General features: G+C 34.3%; 2 protein-coding genes across 2 annotated transcripts; one reads left to right on the top strand and one right to left on the bottom strand.

Moving 5' to 3' along the window:
- Positions 1-4,470: 4,470 nt before the first annotated feature.
- LOC130730100 (DNA-directed RNA polymerase V subunit 5A) lies at positions 4,471-7,400 on the top strand. Its single transcript, XM_057581995.1, has 4 exons — positions 4,471-4,836; positions 4,914-5,090; positions 6,292-6,405; positions 7,105-7,400. Exons 1-4 carry the CDS (start codon positions 4,543-4,545, stop codon positions 7,231-7,233), a joined length of 714 nt encoding a protein of 237 aa, XP_057437978.1. The 5' UTR covers positions 4,471-4,542; the 3' UTR covers positions 7,234-7,400.
- A 1,881-nt stretch (positions 7,401-9,281) lies between these two features.
- LOC130730099 (mitochondrial fission 1 protein A) lies at positions 9,282-12,076 on the bottom strand. The gene is made up of 5 exons (XM_057581993.1): positions 11,912-12,076; positions 11,437-11,575; positions 10,495-10,616; positions 9,824-9,887; positions 9,282-9,742 (listed from the first exon to the last, which is right to left on the bottom strand). Exons 1-5 carry the CDS (start codon positions 12,002-12,004, stop codon positions 9,657-9,659), a joined length of 504 nt encoding a protein of 167 aa, XP_057437976.1. The 5' UTR covers positions 12,005-12,076; the 3' UTR covers positions 9,282-9,656.
- Positions 12,077-21,587: the final 9,511 nt, after the last annotated feature.

Below are 21,587 nucleotides of genomic sequence, written 5' to 3'. Positions count from 1 at the left end.
AGGCTAGGTGAACCGGATCATTTGCATGATCCTTATCTTTGATTTGTTGTAATGATGCTTCCATATTTTCACATGGCACGTACAGGGTTCTTTATTATAGGACCATCCTAATAATGTGACATTGGAACCATGTTCCCTAGTGAGGTTGATATTGTTAGCATAGGTAAGATAATAAATGTTCTTGAAAATGGGTAGAGGGTCTCCTGCATCTGTGATAGATTTACAATTACAAGTAAAGTATGTGGAAAAGAAAATGTGCTGGCGTCTGCTATAAGTAAAACAGTTTTTTTTATGAGAAATTAAGAGGAAAAGATCTTGATTTTCTAATTTTATTTCATGTATTTGGAGCGCTCGTAGAAACATGTCATCGGAAAACCTTATTCTTCTGCCTCCCTTGCTAGGAGTCCTTCGGCTCTTTGGGCTCCATCTCATTAAGGTGGTCATCCCGGCTGATGAATTTTAGGGACTATTCCTTAGACTTTTTGAGTGATTGAGGTAGGCTATGGTTAGACAAAGAAGGAATTAAAGTGGCTTCGTAATCAAGGCTGCTCATTTCACTTTCAAAAGTGTTGATGTGTTCTCGATGGTCGATTATACCTGTGTAAGATTTAACTACAGGCGGTTTCCAGAAGTTGGGTGCAAGTTGTATAGCCGCCAAAATCATGAATAGTGAGTGAGAAAAGGAAGAGACTCCTCGTCTTCATTAAGATATGGTATATCCATCATATCTCTCATATGCACAACTGTTATAGCCCGACTGATGTTATTCCTGATGGCGGCACCCTTCTAATAATTCCCTTAATTATGGGGTATCGTTATTTGTGTTATCCCTTCGATACGCAGGTTACATTTGCGCAGCCACATGAGAATTTTGAGGCATCAAAGGTTGCACAAGGAGATTGTTGGCCGGTTGAGTTACCACCGACATTCGATTATGTTCCCTCTCGCGTTGGAGAGGTGATAAGGTCATTGTGGAAGGTTATTGCCACAGGAATGGCGCTATGCACTTGGAGTAGTTGCGACAACAATTATTGTTGAGGTATTGACTATCCACCCGACCACACAATCGTCGTTTTCATGGACTTCTTTGTCGTGGATCGTGGCTAGAATGCCTAGCGGGTCTTTGGGAAAAAGTGTGGTTTCGTTGTTGCCTTCTTGTGTTCGCCATGACACAAATGAACATGAATATGATTTAATGTTTTCCGCATACAACACCAATGTTATGGTAATAGATCACCTACCAAAGTAAGGATGAATGACTAAGTGAAATGATGCTTCGTTCGACTGCTCCTCTCAAGAAAGCTTGTCTCCGTCTCCTGGATCAGGGCATCGGAGGTGGGATATCTGCAACGCACTCTGACGCTCAAGTCAGCAAAGCTGAGAGAGAAATAATGATTATGGTTAAATGGAAGCGTATACCTTAAGTGTCCCTTATAGCGTGTATTTATATACATAGGGAATACCAAACTTTGAAGAAATCGTTCATGATATGGGTAATATGATATAGATATATCAAGATATTAACAACTTCTTTCTAAAATGATATAAGATAGGAGTATTACTTTAATTTGGAGTCCTTATTCTCATATGTCCGAAACGTTATTGATATTGAGTCAAAGTACATTAGATCTATCATTTTATTCCGCTCTAGTAGAACGACTAGGTTTTGGAGCTTTTAGAACTCAGTACTAGCTAGACATTCCTTCCACAGTGCCAATATTTTTGATCTACTAGCCAACTCACTCAAAATCACAAAGACCCTCATCTGTTATTGTGTGATGATTTTTGTTTTGTTCGAAGTTATTGTGTGATGTTTGAGAGTGAGCTAAGAATATTGGGCTTGTTGGGCCCAGCCCACAACATCATAGAAATCAAGCGAGCGTGTTTTACGAGGGTTAAAATGTCGATGCTATTTACTGTTCGGCTGTCGGAAGGTGTCAGTAAATTAAATTGCCTATGCTCAGTGCTCTGTGCTCACTCACTCTGTCATTCTCTTTAGATTTATTAAAGTCACCCACTCAATTTTACTTTTCCATGCTAGCAATAACCGGTAGCTCAGACACGTGGGGTGAGTGAAACAGTTTCCAACTTCCCCAATTTTCACGGGTAAATAGCCAAGTTGGTCCCTGAATGTGTCAGCCGCCTTCAAGTTAGTCCCTAAACTTCTAAAATGTCTCCCGCGGTCCCTGAATGTGGCAAAAGTCATTCAAGTTAGTCCCAGCGTTAAAAAAAAGAGACGGACGTTAACAGAAGACTGAGTTGGAACGTTGGAAAAGTTTGAAATGCTTCAATTTAATCCTTGATCTAGATTTTCCCCCAAATTTAATTAATAAAAAAAATAAAAACTAGAAAGTCAGCAACAATGATGAATTTTCATCATCTTCATCATGAAATAATGAAACTTCTGAAAATCCCAGAACCTCTCACATCTAAAATAAACCAAAAACATCTTCAACACCTTAAAAAAAAGAGAAAACAAACACTCACTCACACATAGAAACACTAACACAAAGATTTGAAACCATTTAACCCCTAGATCTCTACATGCCCTTCCTCTTCTTCGACACAAAAACACACCAAAGCCACGCATAAAGATAAGAACTTTGACCCATCCACCAAGAGAGAGTGAAATCCAAGCCCCAAAGCCTCTACCTTGACAGAGAAACGAATGTGCAGGGTTCTCTTTCTCTCTGTTGCTGATTGTTGTTGTTGCGACGAGGGGTCTGGGTTTCGCAGCGTGGTTTCAGCGAGGACTCAAAGGAGAAGCGCAGCATCTCAATAAATTCGAGGTTTACGATGGGGGTGGTTTTGGGCGTTTGGGATTTCTAACTCTTTACTGTGAATCTGGCTGGAGTTTTGAGATATTTCGCTCTGTACAGTACGTCATTTTGGTTGTGGCTTGGTGGTGGTGGATGAACCAGGGTTACGGTGATGAACGGTTCTAGCTTGGCTGTGCATAAATCTCCCATCTTAATCTGCCTGCAGCATAACCTAATTTGTGGTTTCCATAGAAGGACCCATCAGAAGACCCAGAACCTTCGAGCTCCACCCACAATGGTGAAATCCCAAACCCACAACCTTCGAATTGTTGGCTCTCTTGCTGGATCTGAAAGAAGAAGAAGATGATGAAGAGCCAAAGACAGAAGTTTAATTGAATCCCTTGAACCCTAATCAAATCAATATTAATTAGAAATTTGAAGGTTAACATTTTTTTTACCCAGATCTGCAACCCTGCGGCCTGCACCATAAAACACAAGTACAACTTTGAGTTGATTTGTTGGCGTTTGTCAACGTGGATCCTGTTGATTTTGTATTTGTGATTAGAGAACAAAATACTTCTTGTTTTTCATCACAAGGTTTTACGAAAAAAGATTTGAATAAGAAATATATTAGAAACTTTGAAAAGCTATGAGATTTACATATGTTTCTTAAAACTCTTTTTTTCGTCAATTTTGGTGTTTGAGTTCTGGGTGTTGAAGATGTTTTGTTTAGTTTAGGTGAAAGAGGTTTCGTCAGTTTTGGTGTTTTTTTCCCAGAGGTTTCATTATTTTATGATAAAGGAGATGAAGATGATGAAAATTCATCATTGTTGCTGGGTTTCTGGTTTTTATTATTTTATTAATTAAATTTGGGGGGAAATTGAGATCAAGGACTAAATTGAAGCATTTTAAACTTTCCCAACGTTCCAACTCAGCATTCCGTTAACGTCCGTCTCTTTTTTTTAACGCTGGGACTAACTTGAATGACTTTTGCCACATTCAGGGACCGCGGGATACATTTTAAAAGTTGAGGGACCAACTTGAAGGCGGCTAACACATTCAGGGACCAACTTGGCTATTTACCCCAATTTTCACACTAACTCAACTCAACTAACCTCAAGAAACCAAGCTTTATTGGTAACAGTTACTACTGTCAATCTGTCATTCATACTTGTCCTTCTTCATGCGACCACTTAAATTGTTTCAATAATTTTAATTAATCATAGTTAAATTATAAAATTATTAGTTATTGGTGTATTATCATATACAATAATTATCATGATAAGATACATCCTTTATAATGAAAAAAAATTAATATTCAATCATCTTAATTATTCAAATTGATTTTCCAAGTGTAAAAAAAACTTATTCAAATTGAAAATGTGCTTAAATATAATATTTATCTCTTTAAAATTAAAATTTGAATTAATTTGTATGTTTAAAGAGTTTTACATATATACAGCCAATCAAATCCCTATATTTTCATATAACGACCCGCCCGGCCCATGCACCAAGTCTAATTAAATGAATGTGTAAAATTTGTTTACACCGAAAATGCTTAGTTTTAACACTCTATAAATTTTAAATATTTCATTCTCTATAAAATACAAAAGTTACATGGTAAAACCATGTTTTTTTATTTATTAAAAAAAATCAATTTGGTAAAAAACATTAATACAAGAGAAAAGAAACTCCACTATTAATTTACCTGCTTTGGACTTTGAAGCAGGGTTTGACTTCAGAGTGACCAAAGAGAAACAGAGGAAAAAGAGACAGCAGAACCATGGAAGAGAACGGAGGAGGACAACAACTGGTAGCGGCCGAGAACGGTGGTGGTCACGACGGAGCAAGAGAAGCCACATGTCTAAGCATGAAGATGGACGATGGTAGCAGAGAGAGTCACAGGTACTACCTCTCTCGCAGAACCGCATTGGAAATGCTCAAAGACAGAGGCTACACCATTCCCTCCTCCGAAATCCAACTCTCCCTCTCTGAATTCCGTGAAACTCACGGCCAGAAGCCCGACGTCGACCGCCTCCGCTTCTCCGCCACCCACTCCGCCGACCCCTCCAAACGGGTACGGGTACCCTTCTCTTTTTCTGCTCCTGAAATTGAACTGAATTTGAATTTGATTTGATTGAGTTTCCCTTGCAGGTTCTGGTGATTTTCTGTGGTCCTGGTGTGGTTAAGGTCACTTCCATCAGGAACATTGCTGGACAGATTGTTAACAAAGATACCTTGTCTGGGGTCTTGTTGATTGTGGAAAATAATATCACTGGTCAGGCCTTGAAAGCTATCAATCTTTTCTCATTTAAGGTTGAGATTTTTCAGGTTTGTAAACTTGATCTGGAGGTTGTTTTTGTTTTGTTTGATTTGCTGCTGGGGATTTTTTGTTTGCATGTTGTGTTTCTAGGTTCTAAAAGGTTTAGTTGGACCAATATTTTGATTTTGAAGGATGCCTAGGGTAGGAGAAAACAAGTTCAGAGAGAAAAGTGAAGAAGAATTATCATTTCATCAATTTTAGTGTCAATGTACATCAGAACAACTCTTTTATACAAATTGTGAGAGTTGTGAGTGTTAAGCATTGCTATATAACTGACAGAAAGGAAAAGGAAAAACTGAAAAACTAAGTACAACTTTCCTATTTTTGGTCAGTAGCAGAGTGGCTTACTTTCTTTCCAGATTTAGTTAGTAATCAACTAACTAATTTCAACTCTCTGACTCACTATCTCAAGACAGGGTGTACAGTTTGATAAGTAAGAGTTCTGGTGGTGTCTGTGCCTGTAGTTGCATGAAAATACAAGTTGAAATATACAATTTAATTGCTGTTGAATTAAACTAGGCAAATAATAACATATTTTTATGTTCAGAACGGTTCATGCTACTTAAGGTATTAATTCTCCATTTGATTTGAAATTTGTTCTTTTACATTAATTTTGTCCATTGTCTTATAGTCGTGTCCTTTGGTATCCATGTCACTGTCATGTGGTATCCCTGAATCTGTGTCATGTGTCGTGTTTGTGCTTCTTGGTAAAGTTATTGTGCCAACTAAGGGTATGTTCGGATGCCCGTTGGTGTGAGTGCTAACGGGTCTTAGCACTCATTTTGAGGCAAAACGTGGACGGAACCCTTATGGATTGAGATGAATGTGCTTTCACATTAATTCGACTGGTAGTCTTACAAGTTTTAAATCCCTCTTGTTCAATCGTCAAGTATGCTTGACCTTCTTTCTATGTGGAAACCGGGAGCTTTGTCAAGGAAGAAAAATTTGGCATGCAATTGTTGGTAAAGAGTAAAGACAGTAGCTTGACTTCTGATCCAACTTTTCTTCAATAGTGATCCATTAATTACTTATGATTCTTACTACATCCCTATTTGGTTTGTAACTTGATCTCTACAACATGAATTGTGATACTCTGTAATTTTTGTTCTCTTCAACATGAAACTTGTTGCTAGTTTTCTTATCTGTGCTGACAACAGTTACCAGTTTCATGCCCAAAACTCATTGAAACATTTTTTCCTTACTGTTCAGATCACAGATTTGCTTGTTAATATTACAAAGCATGTATTGAAGCCAAAGCATCAGGTGCTGACTGATCGGCAAAAGAAAAATCTTCTGAAGAAGTTCAATATAGAAGAAAAACAGGTCAGTTGATAGAACTTGGGAAAAGCCTATCTCGGGCATGGATAAAGTTTTTTGATTTGCTTATACTCTGATGGTGGGTTACACTATCACTTGTATGCAAGATACTAAATTTTCTATGGAGCATCTGCAATGAACTCCTGAAGATTGTTTGTTTAAGAATTTGGGTCTTGGGTAAATAACTAAATAAAAGGAATTTCAGTTTGAAGCTACTCAAAGGAAATTATCTCTGTTGGTATCAGCAAGAACAAGTTGTCTAGTTATTTATTTACTATAGGCGTGGTACGTAAATAGCATGATAGGATGATACACACTTAATCTTTATAGTTAACCAGTTGGTTTGGATTCTCTCATTTTGAGTTAAAATATGATGTCTACTTCTGTCTTCCTGCATATTTAATAAGCAGGACCCAATAAATTATATGAAGAAAGAAGTAGTGAAACTCTGAATATTTATGAACACCATTCACAATTTTTTGATCCGGAAACCTGACATAATTTCATCATATATTTATGTCACGTGAACAAGTTAGTTTTACACATGAAACATGTTAGTTAGAATTGTGTGCTTTAGACCATTTAAGTTTTGCATTGATTTATCTCTGGTTGGTACTGAATCAGACTTCATAAATCTAATATTTCAGCACTTTATTGTTCCTAATCCAACACTAGTATTCTTATATCATGTTTTGTTGTTATCAGCTTCCCCGTATGCTGCAGTCAGATGCAATCGCTCGATATTATGGACTTCAGAGGGGGCAAGTAGTTAAAGTTACCTTCAGTAGTGGTGAAATCACCCAGCTGCATGTCACATATCGATGCGTTTGGTGATATTTTCTTGTTCTGTTGTGTTTTATCATGTTCTATCTTGTATTATCATGTTCTGTCTTGTATTTTGGTGGTTGAACTCGCAGAACTTGGCTGTTGTATTGTATGATATCATGCATAAGAAGTTTATTTATAACTCAGGTGATAACAACAAAACTTATTGTTACTAATTGCAATTGTAACCTTTTTTTTGTTACTAACCAAACTGTAAACTTGCTGAGTAGCTATATCTCTTTAAAAAGAATCTCTCCTTTCACAACAAAAACTCTCAAATTGTAAAATGAATGTCTCTTCTGATTTCCTCTATTTATCTATTAATATCTTGTAAATAACTAATCTAACTAATGGACTAATTGCTATCCTTAATTTTCCCTCGAGCGTGAGAAATGAGAATTCCTACTGTATGAGTTCCCACAGATTATTCCTCCACAAAATTTCTTTCCTTTTAACCACCCAATTCCTAGCCACTTGTTCATCTTTAGCTAATTTTTGTTTTCTTTATTTTCACTTTTCAATGCACATTCAATCAATGGGTAAGCATGGTTTTTGTCCATCAGAAACCCAGACGTACACTTTTTTTTTTGATATTGTTCGGGGTTAAAAAACCCTCAGACGTACTCTTTATGTATCCCAAATCATGACCCTTACATTTTTCACTAAGAACTTTTACATAGGCCTAAATGATCGGCCATAAGAAAATACCTCCTCCTTACCCTTCATAGCAATCAGGTGAACTCTTGTGTTTCTCATTAGAATGATGTTTGCAGTGTTGGATTTTGATTCTATCACCCATTCTTCCCATTGCACACCTCTAAGAATTAGGGGTATCAGCGGGTCTGATCCAACCCGTGAACCCGACAGATCCAACCCAGCCTAAGGTGTTTTGAATGGTTTGGTTTGGATCAATGGTTCAGATTGGATTTATTTTATTGAACCCGGCCTAGTTCGGTTAGGGTCTCAAGGAGCTTGTAAAAACTGAACCAGATTGAACTATTGAGAAAAATGAAGAGAAAAAAATATGACATACATTTCTTTTGAACCCTTGCAACTATCAAACTCTTACTTTTCTTTCATTGCCATACATTTTTCCTTCCTCCACAGCCCATAATAGAACGCAAATCCCTTCTATCAGCAGGCATCTCCTCCCATAACAAACTGTTGCCGCATCTCCCCTTGTGCCAGCTTCTACATCTCTCACGACCACGAAATTATGTTGCTGCTTGCATCACCCCTGCCACATCATGAAGCTTGGCTAGTCATTGTGACCACGAGGGAGGGTTGGCGTTTGATCCTGATGATAAAACAGCCCAAACATTTGATTAGGTTGGACTTCAAAACACCCAAAACACCCACCCGGTTACACCCCCAACTAAGAATAAGGGGATTACTTTTTTACGTCCTTCTTTTGTTTTTCGCACACCGTGACATCTTTATTTTCTTTTAATTTTTTTAAACAAATGGGTGCGTAAATAATAAAAATGGGTCTGCCAAAAGTAAACCTAAGAATAAAGGGTTGAGGTCCAAGTAGTCTTGCATGGCCTGGAGGATTATTGCTGTTGAGTTGGGCTAGGTGAACTCACTAGATTGGTGCCAACTTGAGAAACATGGCTTTCCCCTCACTGATGAAAAGTCCGTGTTTAGAGTTTGAACTTGGTGGGATCTCCCATCCACATGCAAATCACATTAACTCTCGTCTAATTAATGTACATGCCAAATCCATGGCTCTCATTATGTCCTTAAGATGATGGGGTTTGATTCTGCATTTTGCTTCTTGACGTAGACCACCATAGAAGTAACCTCCAACACATCAATTCTTGACTCCATACTAGTAGGAAAAATCTCCCCCAAGGATTTTCCTCCATAAAGATGTTTCTATCCACAGCAAAAGCTACCAATTTATAGGAAGAAGTACCTCTATTTTGATATCCCCTTATTTATCTACTAGCATCTTCAAACCAATAGACTAATTGCTTTCCTTATTCTATCCTAACAATACACAACACAAGCACAATAGTTACAATAGCAGTTCCATGGAGAGAAGGGAAAGAAAATAAACAATAAAGATCATGAGATATTGATCTCAGGAACAAGTGAATATTCTCTGATTGATTGATGATGGTGTCAGCGATTGTTTTGTTTCTCTGGTCAAAGAGTATCACAAATTGACTAAATGCTTCCAATGCACCACAACAAAACAAAGGCCAAGAACATGTCTGATCCAGAAAATTCAAAAGGAAAATAAAGAGCTGCATTTGAACTGGGAATTTTTAATTCAGCTCTTCTGTAAAAATGCTCCTTTCAATAAATTAAAAATGTTCGAAAGATGTAATTGTCAATAGAGGATTATTTCCATTTGACGTTAACATGTTTCCCCGAAGAAAAGAAAATAGCAGGGGCAATATGCAAGCATGTTATTAAGAAGATTCTCAATTCTTCCGGGCCAATGCTGCAGCAATGCCGCCAACTATTAGTCCCACTGCTGTTGCAGTGATGCCAATTCCTATAACACCATCTGCATTGATACACATGACATTTGCAACCCTTTAGTTACTGTTATGATGATGTGATAAGAGCTCAAGAAATAAGTTATTACCTTTAGCAATCCGATCTTCAACTGCTTTCTTGAGGGACCGTGCCTGCCTCCAATCAGGTGCAATCTGCAAAGGGCAAAAGATCCAGACGATATTTAGAGAGAAAGAAAAGCAGAGTAACTCAGTCATGCTAGACCAAGAATGCGTATACACTATCCAAAATAGGTCATTGTGGTCAAATTTTTATATGATTACGATAAGGTTTAAATATGACCCAATCTTAATTTTAAGATGCTTCAAGCTATCAGTATTTCAAGAAAGCGTTCATGAAGACTTTCAACAGATAGTATGATGTCATTAATCGTGGATCAAAATCAAAGATTAATCAAGGACTCATATAACCCCACTAATTTGCAAACAATAGAATAAAACTTCCATATTAGAGAACAAAAAACATAGATAACTATTGACTAAATGAAAAGAAATTAACTTGAAAAAAAGAGAATCTCCTAGCTTAGAATCAGAACAGTGTATACTGGATAATTTATAAGGATAAAATGGATCTAAATATTTCTAGGCTACCAGCAGACAACACAAACCAAAATTCAAACATAGAGCTTTTGAGCATAAGTATCAACAAACAAGAGAATATCATATGAAGTGACAATCCGGCAACGGACAAAGCAAGAAAAATAGAGTTTCAAGCTACAATCAATAAGTGAGAAAGCAAGACCTCTAAACATTGCTCCAGAAGCTCCCGACTCCTACCATAATCATTACTCCTGTAGTATCCAACAGCCAGAAGATAAAGCTTCTCACGTTGTTGCAAAGGACTTTTATCATTGCCCAGTGAAGCTGTGAATAATAATTAAAAATGTACAAGGTTAACCACACCTTTAAAGGTAAGAATACTTCCATATCGAACATCTCTACTTAAGGTTATATACCAAAAACAATAGAAAGAAAGGAAGGAGCTGTGATTGTAGTGGCAGTGGCCTAAATTCAGTGACACAGGAAGCTCATGCTACCTTGCGGAAAAGGAAGTTAAAATGCTTAAATATGCAGCTTTTTCATAGAAGAAATCCAACTTGCATTGCTCAAGGAAGGATTAACCACGGAACAATATTTTCAGTGATATTCATATGCAGCAAATGAAAATAGCCACAGGAAATTTGAGAGACCTTAAAGCCACAATTAAATAGATTTGCCTCCTAAAAGCAAGTTTAATAAATTTACCGTCTTGCATTGAAGTTTGTATGATAATCACATAAAAGTCACAATGTCCCCATGGCAACTCTAGAGAGATTTTGAAGGCCAATCTAGCCATGCCTATGCTATTATGGTGAATTTCCAATTCTTCACTCAGGCTAGCAGAGTAATCAAACAACTCACATTGGATTGTTTATGTTCTGAGCAAATTACATTACTTTTAGGATAATGGGCATAGAAATCTGAGTTAGCAGTCATATGTGAGTGAATATTAGGATTTCATAAAAATACAATTATCTGATTTCATAAAAACAGAATATAACTGTTTCTCAAATGCTTATAAAAGCTAGTTTCAAAAGGCTAAACCATAACTAACTCTACATAAAGCAACTGTTAGCATATCCCAATTCCATTTCAACCTAAAGCACTGAAACTTATTCTGTAAGGTAAAGTATAGCAATAGTACTCTCAAGCATGGCGATCCCGCGCTGAACATCTTCCTTTTCCCTTGAATGAACAAGTGCCCATGACAACCTCATTATGCTCTCATGCTTCCGCTCCTCAGACTCACCATTAGAAGCCTCTGCAACTTCTCTCTCACATCCCTTCAAAACATGCAAAACACTTCAGATTGAAGGAACCAATGCAGATAGCAGGAAAAACAAAATACCCTATACAACCATGTTCTTACAGCAAGCACAAACCCTAACCATTACCATCATGAAATTTCTTCCATTTTACCGTAAAAATACAATCATTTTCACGAAATTTCTTCCATTTTGCGACAATATTTGGATTCCCTATCAATTAGGGTTAACAATTCCGAGAAATTCGAAGTTCTGAGTACAAAATTAGGGTTTTGAAATACCAAAAACAAAGAATAAAACATGGATTTGAGATTGATAGGAGAAAGAACAGGGAAATGAAGAGAGGGGTTTTACAGCGATGACATCGCGGTCGCACCAAGGGATCTGATCGCCGCCGGAGAAGAAGTTTCCGATGGACTCGAAGAGACTTCCGATCTTGGCATCCATTGGTGGCGGTTAGAGTGGTTATTCGACGGTAGCGCAAATTGAGTTACTTTGGTATTTATTTATAGGTTTTGGGTTTTCTGAAAATTCAGAGTGTTCTCTGTTTATATATATATTTTTTTCATTATATATTCTCTCTTTTCTAGCATTTTATTTTATTTTTTTGAGGCTTATTATCTAATTAAAATTCAGACAATTGGTCATGTCATAATTAAATATGACATGACCAATTAAATTGTTACTACATATAAACAAAAATTAAATTAAATTATTGGTAATAATTGGATATCACAACCCTAGTTCTTTTCTCTCCTCTGTTCGTTCTCAACTTTGCTCCCTTGCAGGGACGGATCCAGAAATTTAATGTTATGGAGGTATTATATACATGTAAATTTGTAATAAGAAAAATTAAAATATACTATTAAAAGTGAGGACATTTTTTACCAAATGGAACACAAGTGATGACATTTTTTACTAAATAAGCCATAAAAAACTACATACTTTTACTACTCAAGTTAGAACATTTAGTAATGTGAGACACATGTGAGAGCATTTAGCAATGTAGGACACAAGTGAAGACATTTTTTTACTAAAGAGGTCATCTAAAACCACATACTTTTAACTATTACTTTCTTCATTCCACAAAGATTGTTGTTTAAGGTTGTGGTACAAAAAGTAAGATGACAATTATTTATATTATAATGTTACTCCCTCTGTTCCTAAATAACTGACACTATTTCTAACTAAATTTTGTTCATAATTATCTGCAACTTTACAAAGTTCAAGAGAGCATTAATTATACTTTACCAATTGTACCCTTCATTTACTGGTGGTAGAAAAGTTGAAAAGTTAGAATTAATATGAGAGATAAAGGGTATAGTAGGAAGTTAAATTGTAATTTTAATAAAACAAGAACATTAATTATTATTTCTTAATACTTGTGCAACAACCTTAGAGCATCTCCAATGGTAGTATCTAATGTTAAATACATATTCATATGAGTATCTTTTACTATTGGAGTACATATTCAATTCCAACATGGCAAAGATGAGTATGTGGGAATGAATACTCCACATTAGACTTGAAATTAAAAGTGAGCTTGTATTTATTACAAGCACTTACCATTAAGAGCATCTACCTCCATCATATTTAAGTTGCAAATATAATTAATTAAAATGGATATAAATAATAAAATATATAAATGTGAAGTTGATGGTGAGATCCACTATAGAAACTTTTAAGAGTTGTTGGGTTGAAGTAAAAAGTTAGTAAAATATTGTAGATGATGTGGCTTATGGGGAATTGTAAAAAATGAAGTGTAGATATTTTAGTGAGTATGATGGATGTAGATGCTCTTAAAATGTCAGTTATGTAGGAACGGACATGTGCAACCATTAAATTCTACTTGGATAGAGAATAATGTAGTTGATAGAGAAGAGTTGTGGTTGGTTAATATGAAAGGTGATAAGTGAGAGAAATTTATTAAATGAGGGTATATGTGGAAAAAATTAGCAAAAATGCATTAAATTTAAGTCTTTTAAATAACAAACATTTTAGAATATTATAAGAGTGTCCAAAACAATCGTTCGGGAACGGAGGGAATATGACAATAAGATTTCGTAATGTTTTATTACTTTGTGTTCACGTAAGGTGAACTAAGTCCAAATCCGTAAGAGAGGAGTTGTAAGAATCTTGAAGGTTAATTGGGATTTTATGAAATGATTTATAATTTCATATAAATCCCCATCCAAATAACAAATACATACACACATAAGTAAAATTAATTGAGATACTATACTATTTAACCAAACAACTCTCAACTAGATCGAGGTATTTAAATATTAAATCGTTGTTTAATACCTATGGGGTGAGAGGTTAGATATTACAATAAATATGTGTGTGTGCGCGAACATGCATAGAACATATATTTCAAACATCCTAAGTAACAACATATTGACCCAAACACTCAATAAATTCGACATATATATATATCTCAAACAATCTAAGTATCAAAATATTGACCCAAACACTCAATAAATCTGAACATTGAAGAATAAGTAAATAGAAAACATCCTGTGTTTTGTTATGCATGAAAATCGCATTGTAGAATATGAGTTCAAGAAGAAAATTTAAAACATGATTCCTATAATCTAATTCTTCTCCTATTTTCTTGTCCTTTTGGCATCAATAAAATAATTGAGAAAGATAGGAGGTAGCAGGAAACAAGATCTTTATGGTCCTGGATTTGAAGGTTGGTTATATGACTTCAAACGGGATAGGAAATTCTCGAGCACTTGATCTAAATCCCTTACTGCTTTAGATATCTTAGCATAATCAGAGTCTCTTAGCTCCCTTTCTTCCTGTTGCATCGGCGGAACAGAATGATCAAGTCTCTCAACCATGACTTCCTCAAAGAAATCCTCTGCCACTTCTTCTGGTATAATTACTTCTAGAGCTTCTAGAGCATCACCAATATCAATGACTTCTTCAAAGATATCCTCCACATATTCTTCTGATATATCTCCTTCTAGAGTTTCTGGAGCATCACGAGTATCAAAGAAGTCTAGAAGTGAGGATTTCACATAGAACTTGGCAGGAACTTGAACAGTTTCAATTGAAGAAGCTGGTTCACTTGGTTGATAAGGCACAATTGCTTTGTGAAGATTCATCACATAATCATCTGGTACAATGGAAAAACATTAAGTGAGACTCTTATATCCAAAATGAAAAAAATAGCTATCACTAATTACATTTATTCAAAGCAAATAATTATTGATCATCCAAAACAAGTAGTTTTCAATGACATTCTAGATGTAATAATTATTGCGTTTAGATTTTGAGACCGGAATTTTAAAAATAATATTATGTATAATCCAGTGGTAGAAAATATGATTTCTTAATATTGAATATTTAAAAGTCCAATGTCTACTAATATCGTGAACAAATAACCATTATAGTGATAACATTGAGACCTTTACCTCCTGGTTGTTTTTTACCACCACAACGTCGGTAATAAGCAGAATCAGCTAGAAACTTTTCAACAACGGTCATCCTCTTTTCTGCTTCTCTCTTTCTTTTCTTAATCTTACTATCATCCATGTTCTGAAAATGCTTATTAATAACGATTAAAATATCATACTAAATGGAAATACAAAATAATAAACTTTTACATTGTAAATTCATAAACTCACTTTAACAACTTTTTCAGTTCTTTCCTTCTTTTTTTCTTTCCCTTTGTGCCCATCGACACTGCCGGTCATCTCATATCTCTCAACTTCTTTCAATGACCGACACATAACTCGTCCATCTGTCTTGAGATAATAAGACTACAAAAAAATCATTGAGTTAGTGCATGGAGAAATCAATAAAGTAAGTGTTTGTGATAAACATGAAGAAAGGGGAGAGTTGTTTTCTTTCACCATATTTTGTGTTTGTTTCCATTTCTAAATTATGTCATGTTTTTTAAAAGTTACACATGAAAGGTTATAATTGTCCTATCCTTGCCTATATAACATAATTTCATTGATAAGACATGGAATGAGACACCAAACTGAAACATTAGAAAAAAAAGATATGTGATAACATTAAACATTCTTCTTAGTTCAAGGGGAAATAAGCTATAAATAATTTTTTTTCATTACACGGAGGTCAAAAGTCCAAATGAACTTTTTAAATAATTAAAAAGAGATTATAATATTTAAAAGGTACAAAACTAATATTAGATGCATTTCTAAATTTCCTTGCATCACTAAAAACATAAAATTAGGATTTTTTATGCTATAACATGAAATCAAAATATATATATATATATATATATATATATATATGTGTGTGTGTGTGTGTGTAACGATTTTTCTTTTGGCATGTTTTTGGAAATAAATTCAAAGTATTTATTTACTAACAATATATTAACTTTGCCATGAACATAAAAATAACAACAGTGTTCTATATCTGTAAAAATATATTTTCGTTATAATTCTTGTGGATGCTTTAATCATAACCAGAATGTTTAATAATAGTGTTTTTTATTGTATTGATAAAAATGAAGATGAATATGAAATGCTCATATAATTTAATTTTCAAACCACATACATAGTCCACTCTTCGTCCAGACTTTCGCAGGTTTGGTCTAATATCCCAATCAGCACTGTATTTTTCTTCTAGAGCCAGAGACCTTTTTCTTCTCTTAGGAATTGACTTTCCACTTCGACTTTCATTCTAAATCCACAATTCAAAGTAAATAAACACGTGAAATATATGAAGAGAAAAAATTATTTTGATAAAAAATAACTATATTTAAGAGGGAAAATATGATAAAATACAATCAAAGTTTAATTAATATTGGAACCTCCATAAATTTGAATTGTCCATACATACCTTCTTATTTAAGGTGTCAGTTTCATTAATCCAAGCCTTGTCTTTTGGAGTAATAGTTTCTTGTAGATCTGTCAATATTTGCTCTTTTAGAAAGCTCATCTTGGGTTCATAAACTCGTATCTTTTCTTCATTGGGCAATTTATACGATATAGGATCTGCATCAATCACTTCTTCTTCTGACGCACTTGTATTTATAGGCTTTAAAGGATTTATTTGTGGTTCTTTAACCTGAACAAAACATAAACAATAAACTAGATTGTTTATTGAAAACAAAATATACACAAAAGGAAATTCAAAAATAAATGTCACTTTAATCTAGATATATATAGTTCTTGAATCTTGTAAATGACAAGTTAAATGGAGGATTCAACTTGATCCTTAGAAATATACACAGAGTTTGCCATGTAGGTTATAATAAGATATAATAAAACATATCATCTATTTCTTATGATAAAAATAAATTGGAACATGAATAAAATGTCAAAGTGAATCTTTCTTAATTAAATTCATTCAAGCCATTGAATTTATATTCATCCAACGTAACTGAAAATTTCCTATATATAAATCATGCTTATAGTACCATTAGTCACAGGAGAAAGATATCAATCACTCTTGAGTGTATAATATATAATGGAACAAGTACTTATTCACAGATTCACACAATTCAAGATCCATTGGAATATGATGTTATATTTTTGAATTTAGAAGTGTACATGAAAATCCCAATGACCAAATATATATCAACATAACTCTAAAGAAAAAAAAGTTATGAGAATAAGGTCTTCAAGGCACCAAGTTCTAAAAACACAAAAGTTTTGAAGACTATGTTTTGAATTTCAATTAGGGCATAAAGAAAACAGTTTAGAAGAATGATTCAATGTTTTGTCACTAATGTTCTTAGCGAGCGAGCATTTTGAAAGAGAGCAAAGCCAATGTTTTAAACATTGTGACTTATGAGGTGGACCAAAGCTCTATGGAGTGGTTGCATCATCATATCCCCACTTGAAAGAGAGCAAAGCCAATGCTCCCAAATTTTAATGAAGTTCTACCACTAACACAAAGCACATACAACAACACAAAAATAAATTCAAAAAGGAAAAAATTATTATAGCGTTTAAAAACGAAATTACAAATATATAGGATTAGTTACCCATTCACTTTCAATCAATGGTGATGTTGAAGACGCCTCTTTATTTTTCGGTGAATCTTCTTCCTTACTTTGAGCGGAGAGCAAATCATCTGTAGTTTCCTTAGCTTCGATGAATACCCATGATGATGAACCTGGATCCATATCTTCAATGGATTGTAAGCATATGATCACAAGAAATTAAACATAATTAGATAATTGAGAAGATAAATCAAAGGTCCTATTCACATATAATGCAGAGGGTGTGGGCTCCTTAAACAAATATAGTCCAAACACCAACTATAACATGAGATATGTGGTTTAAATATTAAAAACTCCTAAGTCATCATTCTCATTCTCTTCTTTGTCCCATGGTCCTTTTTCATAGGTAAATAATGATTTATAGGATGAGATGGTCAAACAATCAACTACCTCATGTATTGATGTTTAAGGTATTTGACATCTCACTCTCATATGATGACCCTAAGGCCTGACCTTTTAGGTGGACAGTCCTCTAAGAAATTGAGAGGTCTCATAATCAAAGGATTAGACCCATCAAAATAAGGAGAGTGAGGAGAAACATGAAGATGAGGTGATAATACATGTAAATATTATCTCAACAACATCAATTAAGTCAATATTTTTGGATTTGCAATTTCACACAATCAAGATCAGTCAGTCAAACTTAATTTTACATATACAGATGGAACAACGCAAAATACATGAATACATGTAAATATTATATTTCAATAAAACTCAAAATAGAACTCAAAATATTCGGTTAAATCATTAAAGAAAAAATAAAACACACTACCATAAACTAAAAACTCATAGGGTTGTGCTTATATACCCTATAAGGTTTCGACCTCCAGAAGCACTCTGAACGCGATCTAGCGCACACTAGCATATAAACCTGCAGAGATCCAAAAACACTATGAATATGTTTTCATGAATGAAAAATAAATGATCAAGGATTTTATTCATGGTGGATCCATAAGTCAAAGAGAGTAAGATCACATAGTGGTGATTTTTTACCTCAGACCACAGGAAAGTGTAATGAATGATGTTGGGAGAGAGAATAGGTCAACCACAAAAATGGCTTTGCATGGTGGACATAGAATGATCGTTTGGGGAAAAATAAACCGTAGGGACGATCGGTGTATTATAAGGATTCGATCGGTAGGTTTGGATCGTTGAACAGGTAAATGATGGTGCAGAACAGCGGTGGACTGTGGTGACTATCACGGTGGTTGGGAAAGACTTTGAAGTTGGTAAAAGAAAGAAGGGTAAAGAATGAGGATGGAGAGAGATTAGATCAACCACAATAAGGGCTTTGCGTGGTGGACATATGTATATATAAGTATGATCGACTCAAGTTTTGCGGATAAGAAAATTGACTTGACTTATACATTAATAACAATATTAATTAGTTACTAATATAATTTTATATGATTCATTATATTAATTTATAATTGTATTTTTTCCATATTTTCATATATAAAAACTATTAGTATTATCATTATTAATTTTCTTTTATTAATCACAACTTGAGAAAAAATTTAAAAATACTAATGATGATAATTAGTAAAGATAAAATTGACTTGACCTTCACACTAATAACAATATTTATTAGCTATTAATGATATTTTATTTTTATAACTAATTGTAATTTTTTTCAATCTCATATATTTAAGTTAAGATTAATATTATTTTGATTTTGATTATTGTCGCGTTAAAATAAGACATGCTTTTTAAGAGTAAGGACACCCTATCATATATGAAATATAAGATTGTGTGTCCAATTATGGCTTAATAGCAATTTTGGTCCCTCACTTATCACTATTTGACAGTTCAAGTCCATTTTGGAATTTATTAGCATACAACGTCCCTCACGTTTACTAATTGTTGCAGTTTTGGTTTTCCTTCAACTTCCATCCAATATTTAACGAATTTTTAATTTATTCAAAAAATCAATTAAAAAAACCAGAAATCATAAAATTGTTAATCAAAAAACATAAAATGGTTATTCAAGCCTTATTTTTAATTGGTTTTTTAATTAAAAACTGTTAAATATTAGATAAAAGTTGACGAAAAACCAAAACTGCAACAGTTAGTAAACGTGAGGGACGTAGTATGCTAATAAATTCTTTAAGGGATCAGAACTGTCAAATCGTGATAAGTGAGGGACCAAAATTGCTATTAAACCTTCAATTATCGAACACAATGGACTAGGTGGCCTAACTATATTTAGGTGAAGATTTATAATTTAGGCAGTCAAATCGAATCGTAGGATATCTTGTGTTATGAGCTTGCAAACAAAACAATTATTTGAGAGAGGATTATGTACTGAAGAGCCTCATAATTACAATGATGCTAGATCATCTCCCCTAACTACTATTTGTGTTATCCTAATTATTTTTTTGTGTACACTAAACCCTCTTAAAACATTAGGTCATTGCTAAGTTGTTGCTTATCGTCCACCAGACCGCACTAACACAAGAAATTGGTAACCCAGTTCGGTGCAACGTCACCTACGTTTGAAGGTTTTTCACCCAAGAAAGAAAATCCACTATTAGTAGTTTAGGAACACCCGGTCTTACAAGAACACTCCTTGCTCACAGTCTTACAACCTAAACACTACCTAGTGAATTTCTACTTAGTACTCCCCCTAAGTATGAGAGCCTCTCTCACTTTCTCTCAATCAATCACCATAGTGATTGAATCACGATAATACAATAAAGATGAGATCACAACTCAACTAAATAACAATAACTCAGTGCTTAGGTTTAGAACGACAACACATGAGTTGATTACAAAACTCACAAGATAACGCTAATAGCACAAGCAGCACAACTAACAATCCACACAGCAGCTAGGGTTTCTTGATCTTCTTATGTAGACGTTCTTCTTAGGACCTTGTCTTCAATGGGCTGAACGTCACAAAGTCCATGCGACAATCTTGGAAAGAATCTTGAAAAGCTCGTTTTCCAATCACAACAAAACAGAATCAAATCTTCATACTTTAATTGGTCCATCGAATTAATCTTATTACTCTAATTAGATTAATTATTCCAAATACTCAGAAGATTTTCACAGCTTGTAACACGCATCATCACAATAAATCTTATGAACAACTATTACAAAAACACACAGCAAACAGTAGCGTAATGTTCCTCCAAATGCTAGAACATATGGTTGCACATCAGTCAAAACATGTTGTTTAACACATCACATTTACACATCCGGCCATACTTGAACACATTGTTTAAGCAAAATGTAGCCAATCACCAATCATAATACTCAACAGTACTAATTAAAATTTTGATTTTTTTTTATCGTAGTAATGCAGTGTTCCATTCTCAGAGACGTAAGATTTGCGAGTTCTGTTTTCTGATCTTTGTTCATCCATCAACCATGGTCATTTTATGCGCATCTCCATCACCATCATTCGTTTCCACCACCCGCCCATTTTTATTGAAAAATGAATTTCATGAGATAAAGTTAATTGACAAGTAAAGTAAAATCTAAAGATGTAGTATTTACCTTGAATAACATAAAATAATCTATTAAATTACTCAATGCAGGTACCACACCCAAAAAAATTCAAAGTACCACCGAATTTGCCATAATTAAATTACAAACTATTCAATTCTAATAGCTATCTTATAAAAACAAAGAATGATCTTTAATGCTCCTAACTTCTTTGATTGTTTTCCCTCTAGATCTCTCTCACACTCACTCTCTTTGTTGTTATCTCACTCTACTCTCTCACTTACGCTCTCGAGGCTTCTGACAACGCAGGGTGACATGGTCGTGCCCTAGGAAATACGACTGTGTTGTCTTAAAAACATGTTAACACTGTCAAGAATAGCAGTTTTGACAAAAAAACTCATTGTTGACCTAGGAATATAAGATTAATTTTGTGTGTTTTTATCTTGTTTTTATTTTATTTATTGAGTGTTCGTGTCTTTAAGTATTTTAAATCATATAATTTGCATTATTAGAATTTTTAGGATTCTATTTGTTTTTATTAGAATTTGTTAGGATTTTGTAATCTATTATTCTATTTCAGTGTTACATAGG

Source organism: Lotus japonicus, chromosome 1, assembly GCF_012489685.1.
Source record: "Lotus japonicus ecotype B-129 chromosome 1, LjGifu_v1.2".
NCBI classification, from domain to species: Eukaryota; Viridiplantae; Streptophyta; class Magnoliopsida; order Fabales; family Fabaceae; genus Lotus; species Lotus japonicus.
Note: the sequence above shows the minus strand (reverse complement) of the source record. Positions and strands in the feature narration are given on the sequence as shown.

Bases quoted from the DNA above. Each gene is read 5' to 3' on its own strand.
- LOC130730099 (XM_057581993.1), bottom strand. From the start codon at position 12,004: ATGGATGCCAAGATCGGAAGTCTCTTCGAGTCCATCGGAAACTTCTTC. The intron at 10,617-11,436 runs GTACTATTGCTA...TATTATTCACAG, and splicing joins CGGGATCGCCATGCTTGAGA to CTTCACTGGGCAATGATAAA. The intron at 9,888-10,494 runs GTCTTGCTTTCT...TGCCCTTTGCAG, and splicing joins TTCTGGAGCAATGTTTAGAG to ATTGCACCTGATTGGAGGCA.
- LOC130730100 (XM_057581995.1), top strand. From the start codon at position 4,543: ATGGAAGAGAACGGAGGAGGACAACAACTGGTAGCGGCCGAGAACGGT. The intron at 5,091-6,291 runs GTTTGTAAACTT...CTTACTGTTCAG, and splicing joins TTAAGGTTGAGATTTTTCAG to ATCACAGATTTGCTTGTTAA. The intron at 6,406-7,104 runs GTCAGTTGATAG...TGTTGTTATCAG, and splicing joins TCAATATAGAAGAAAAACAG to CTTCCCCGTATGCTGCAGTC.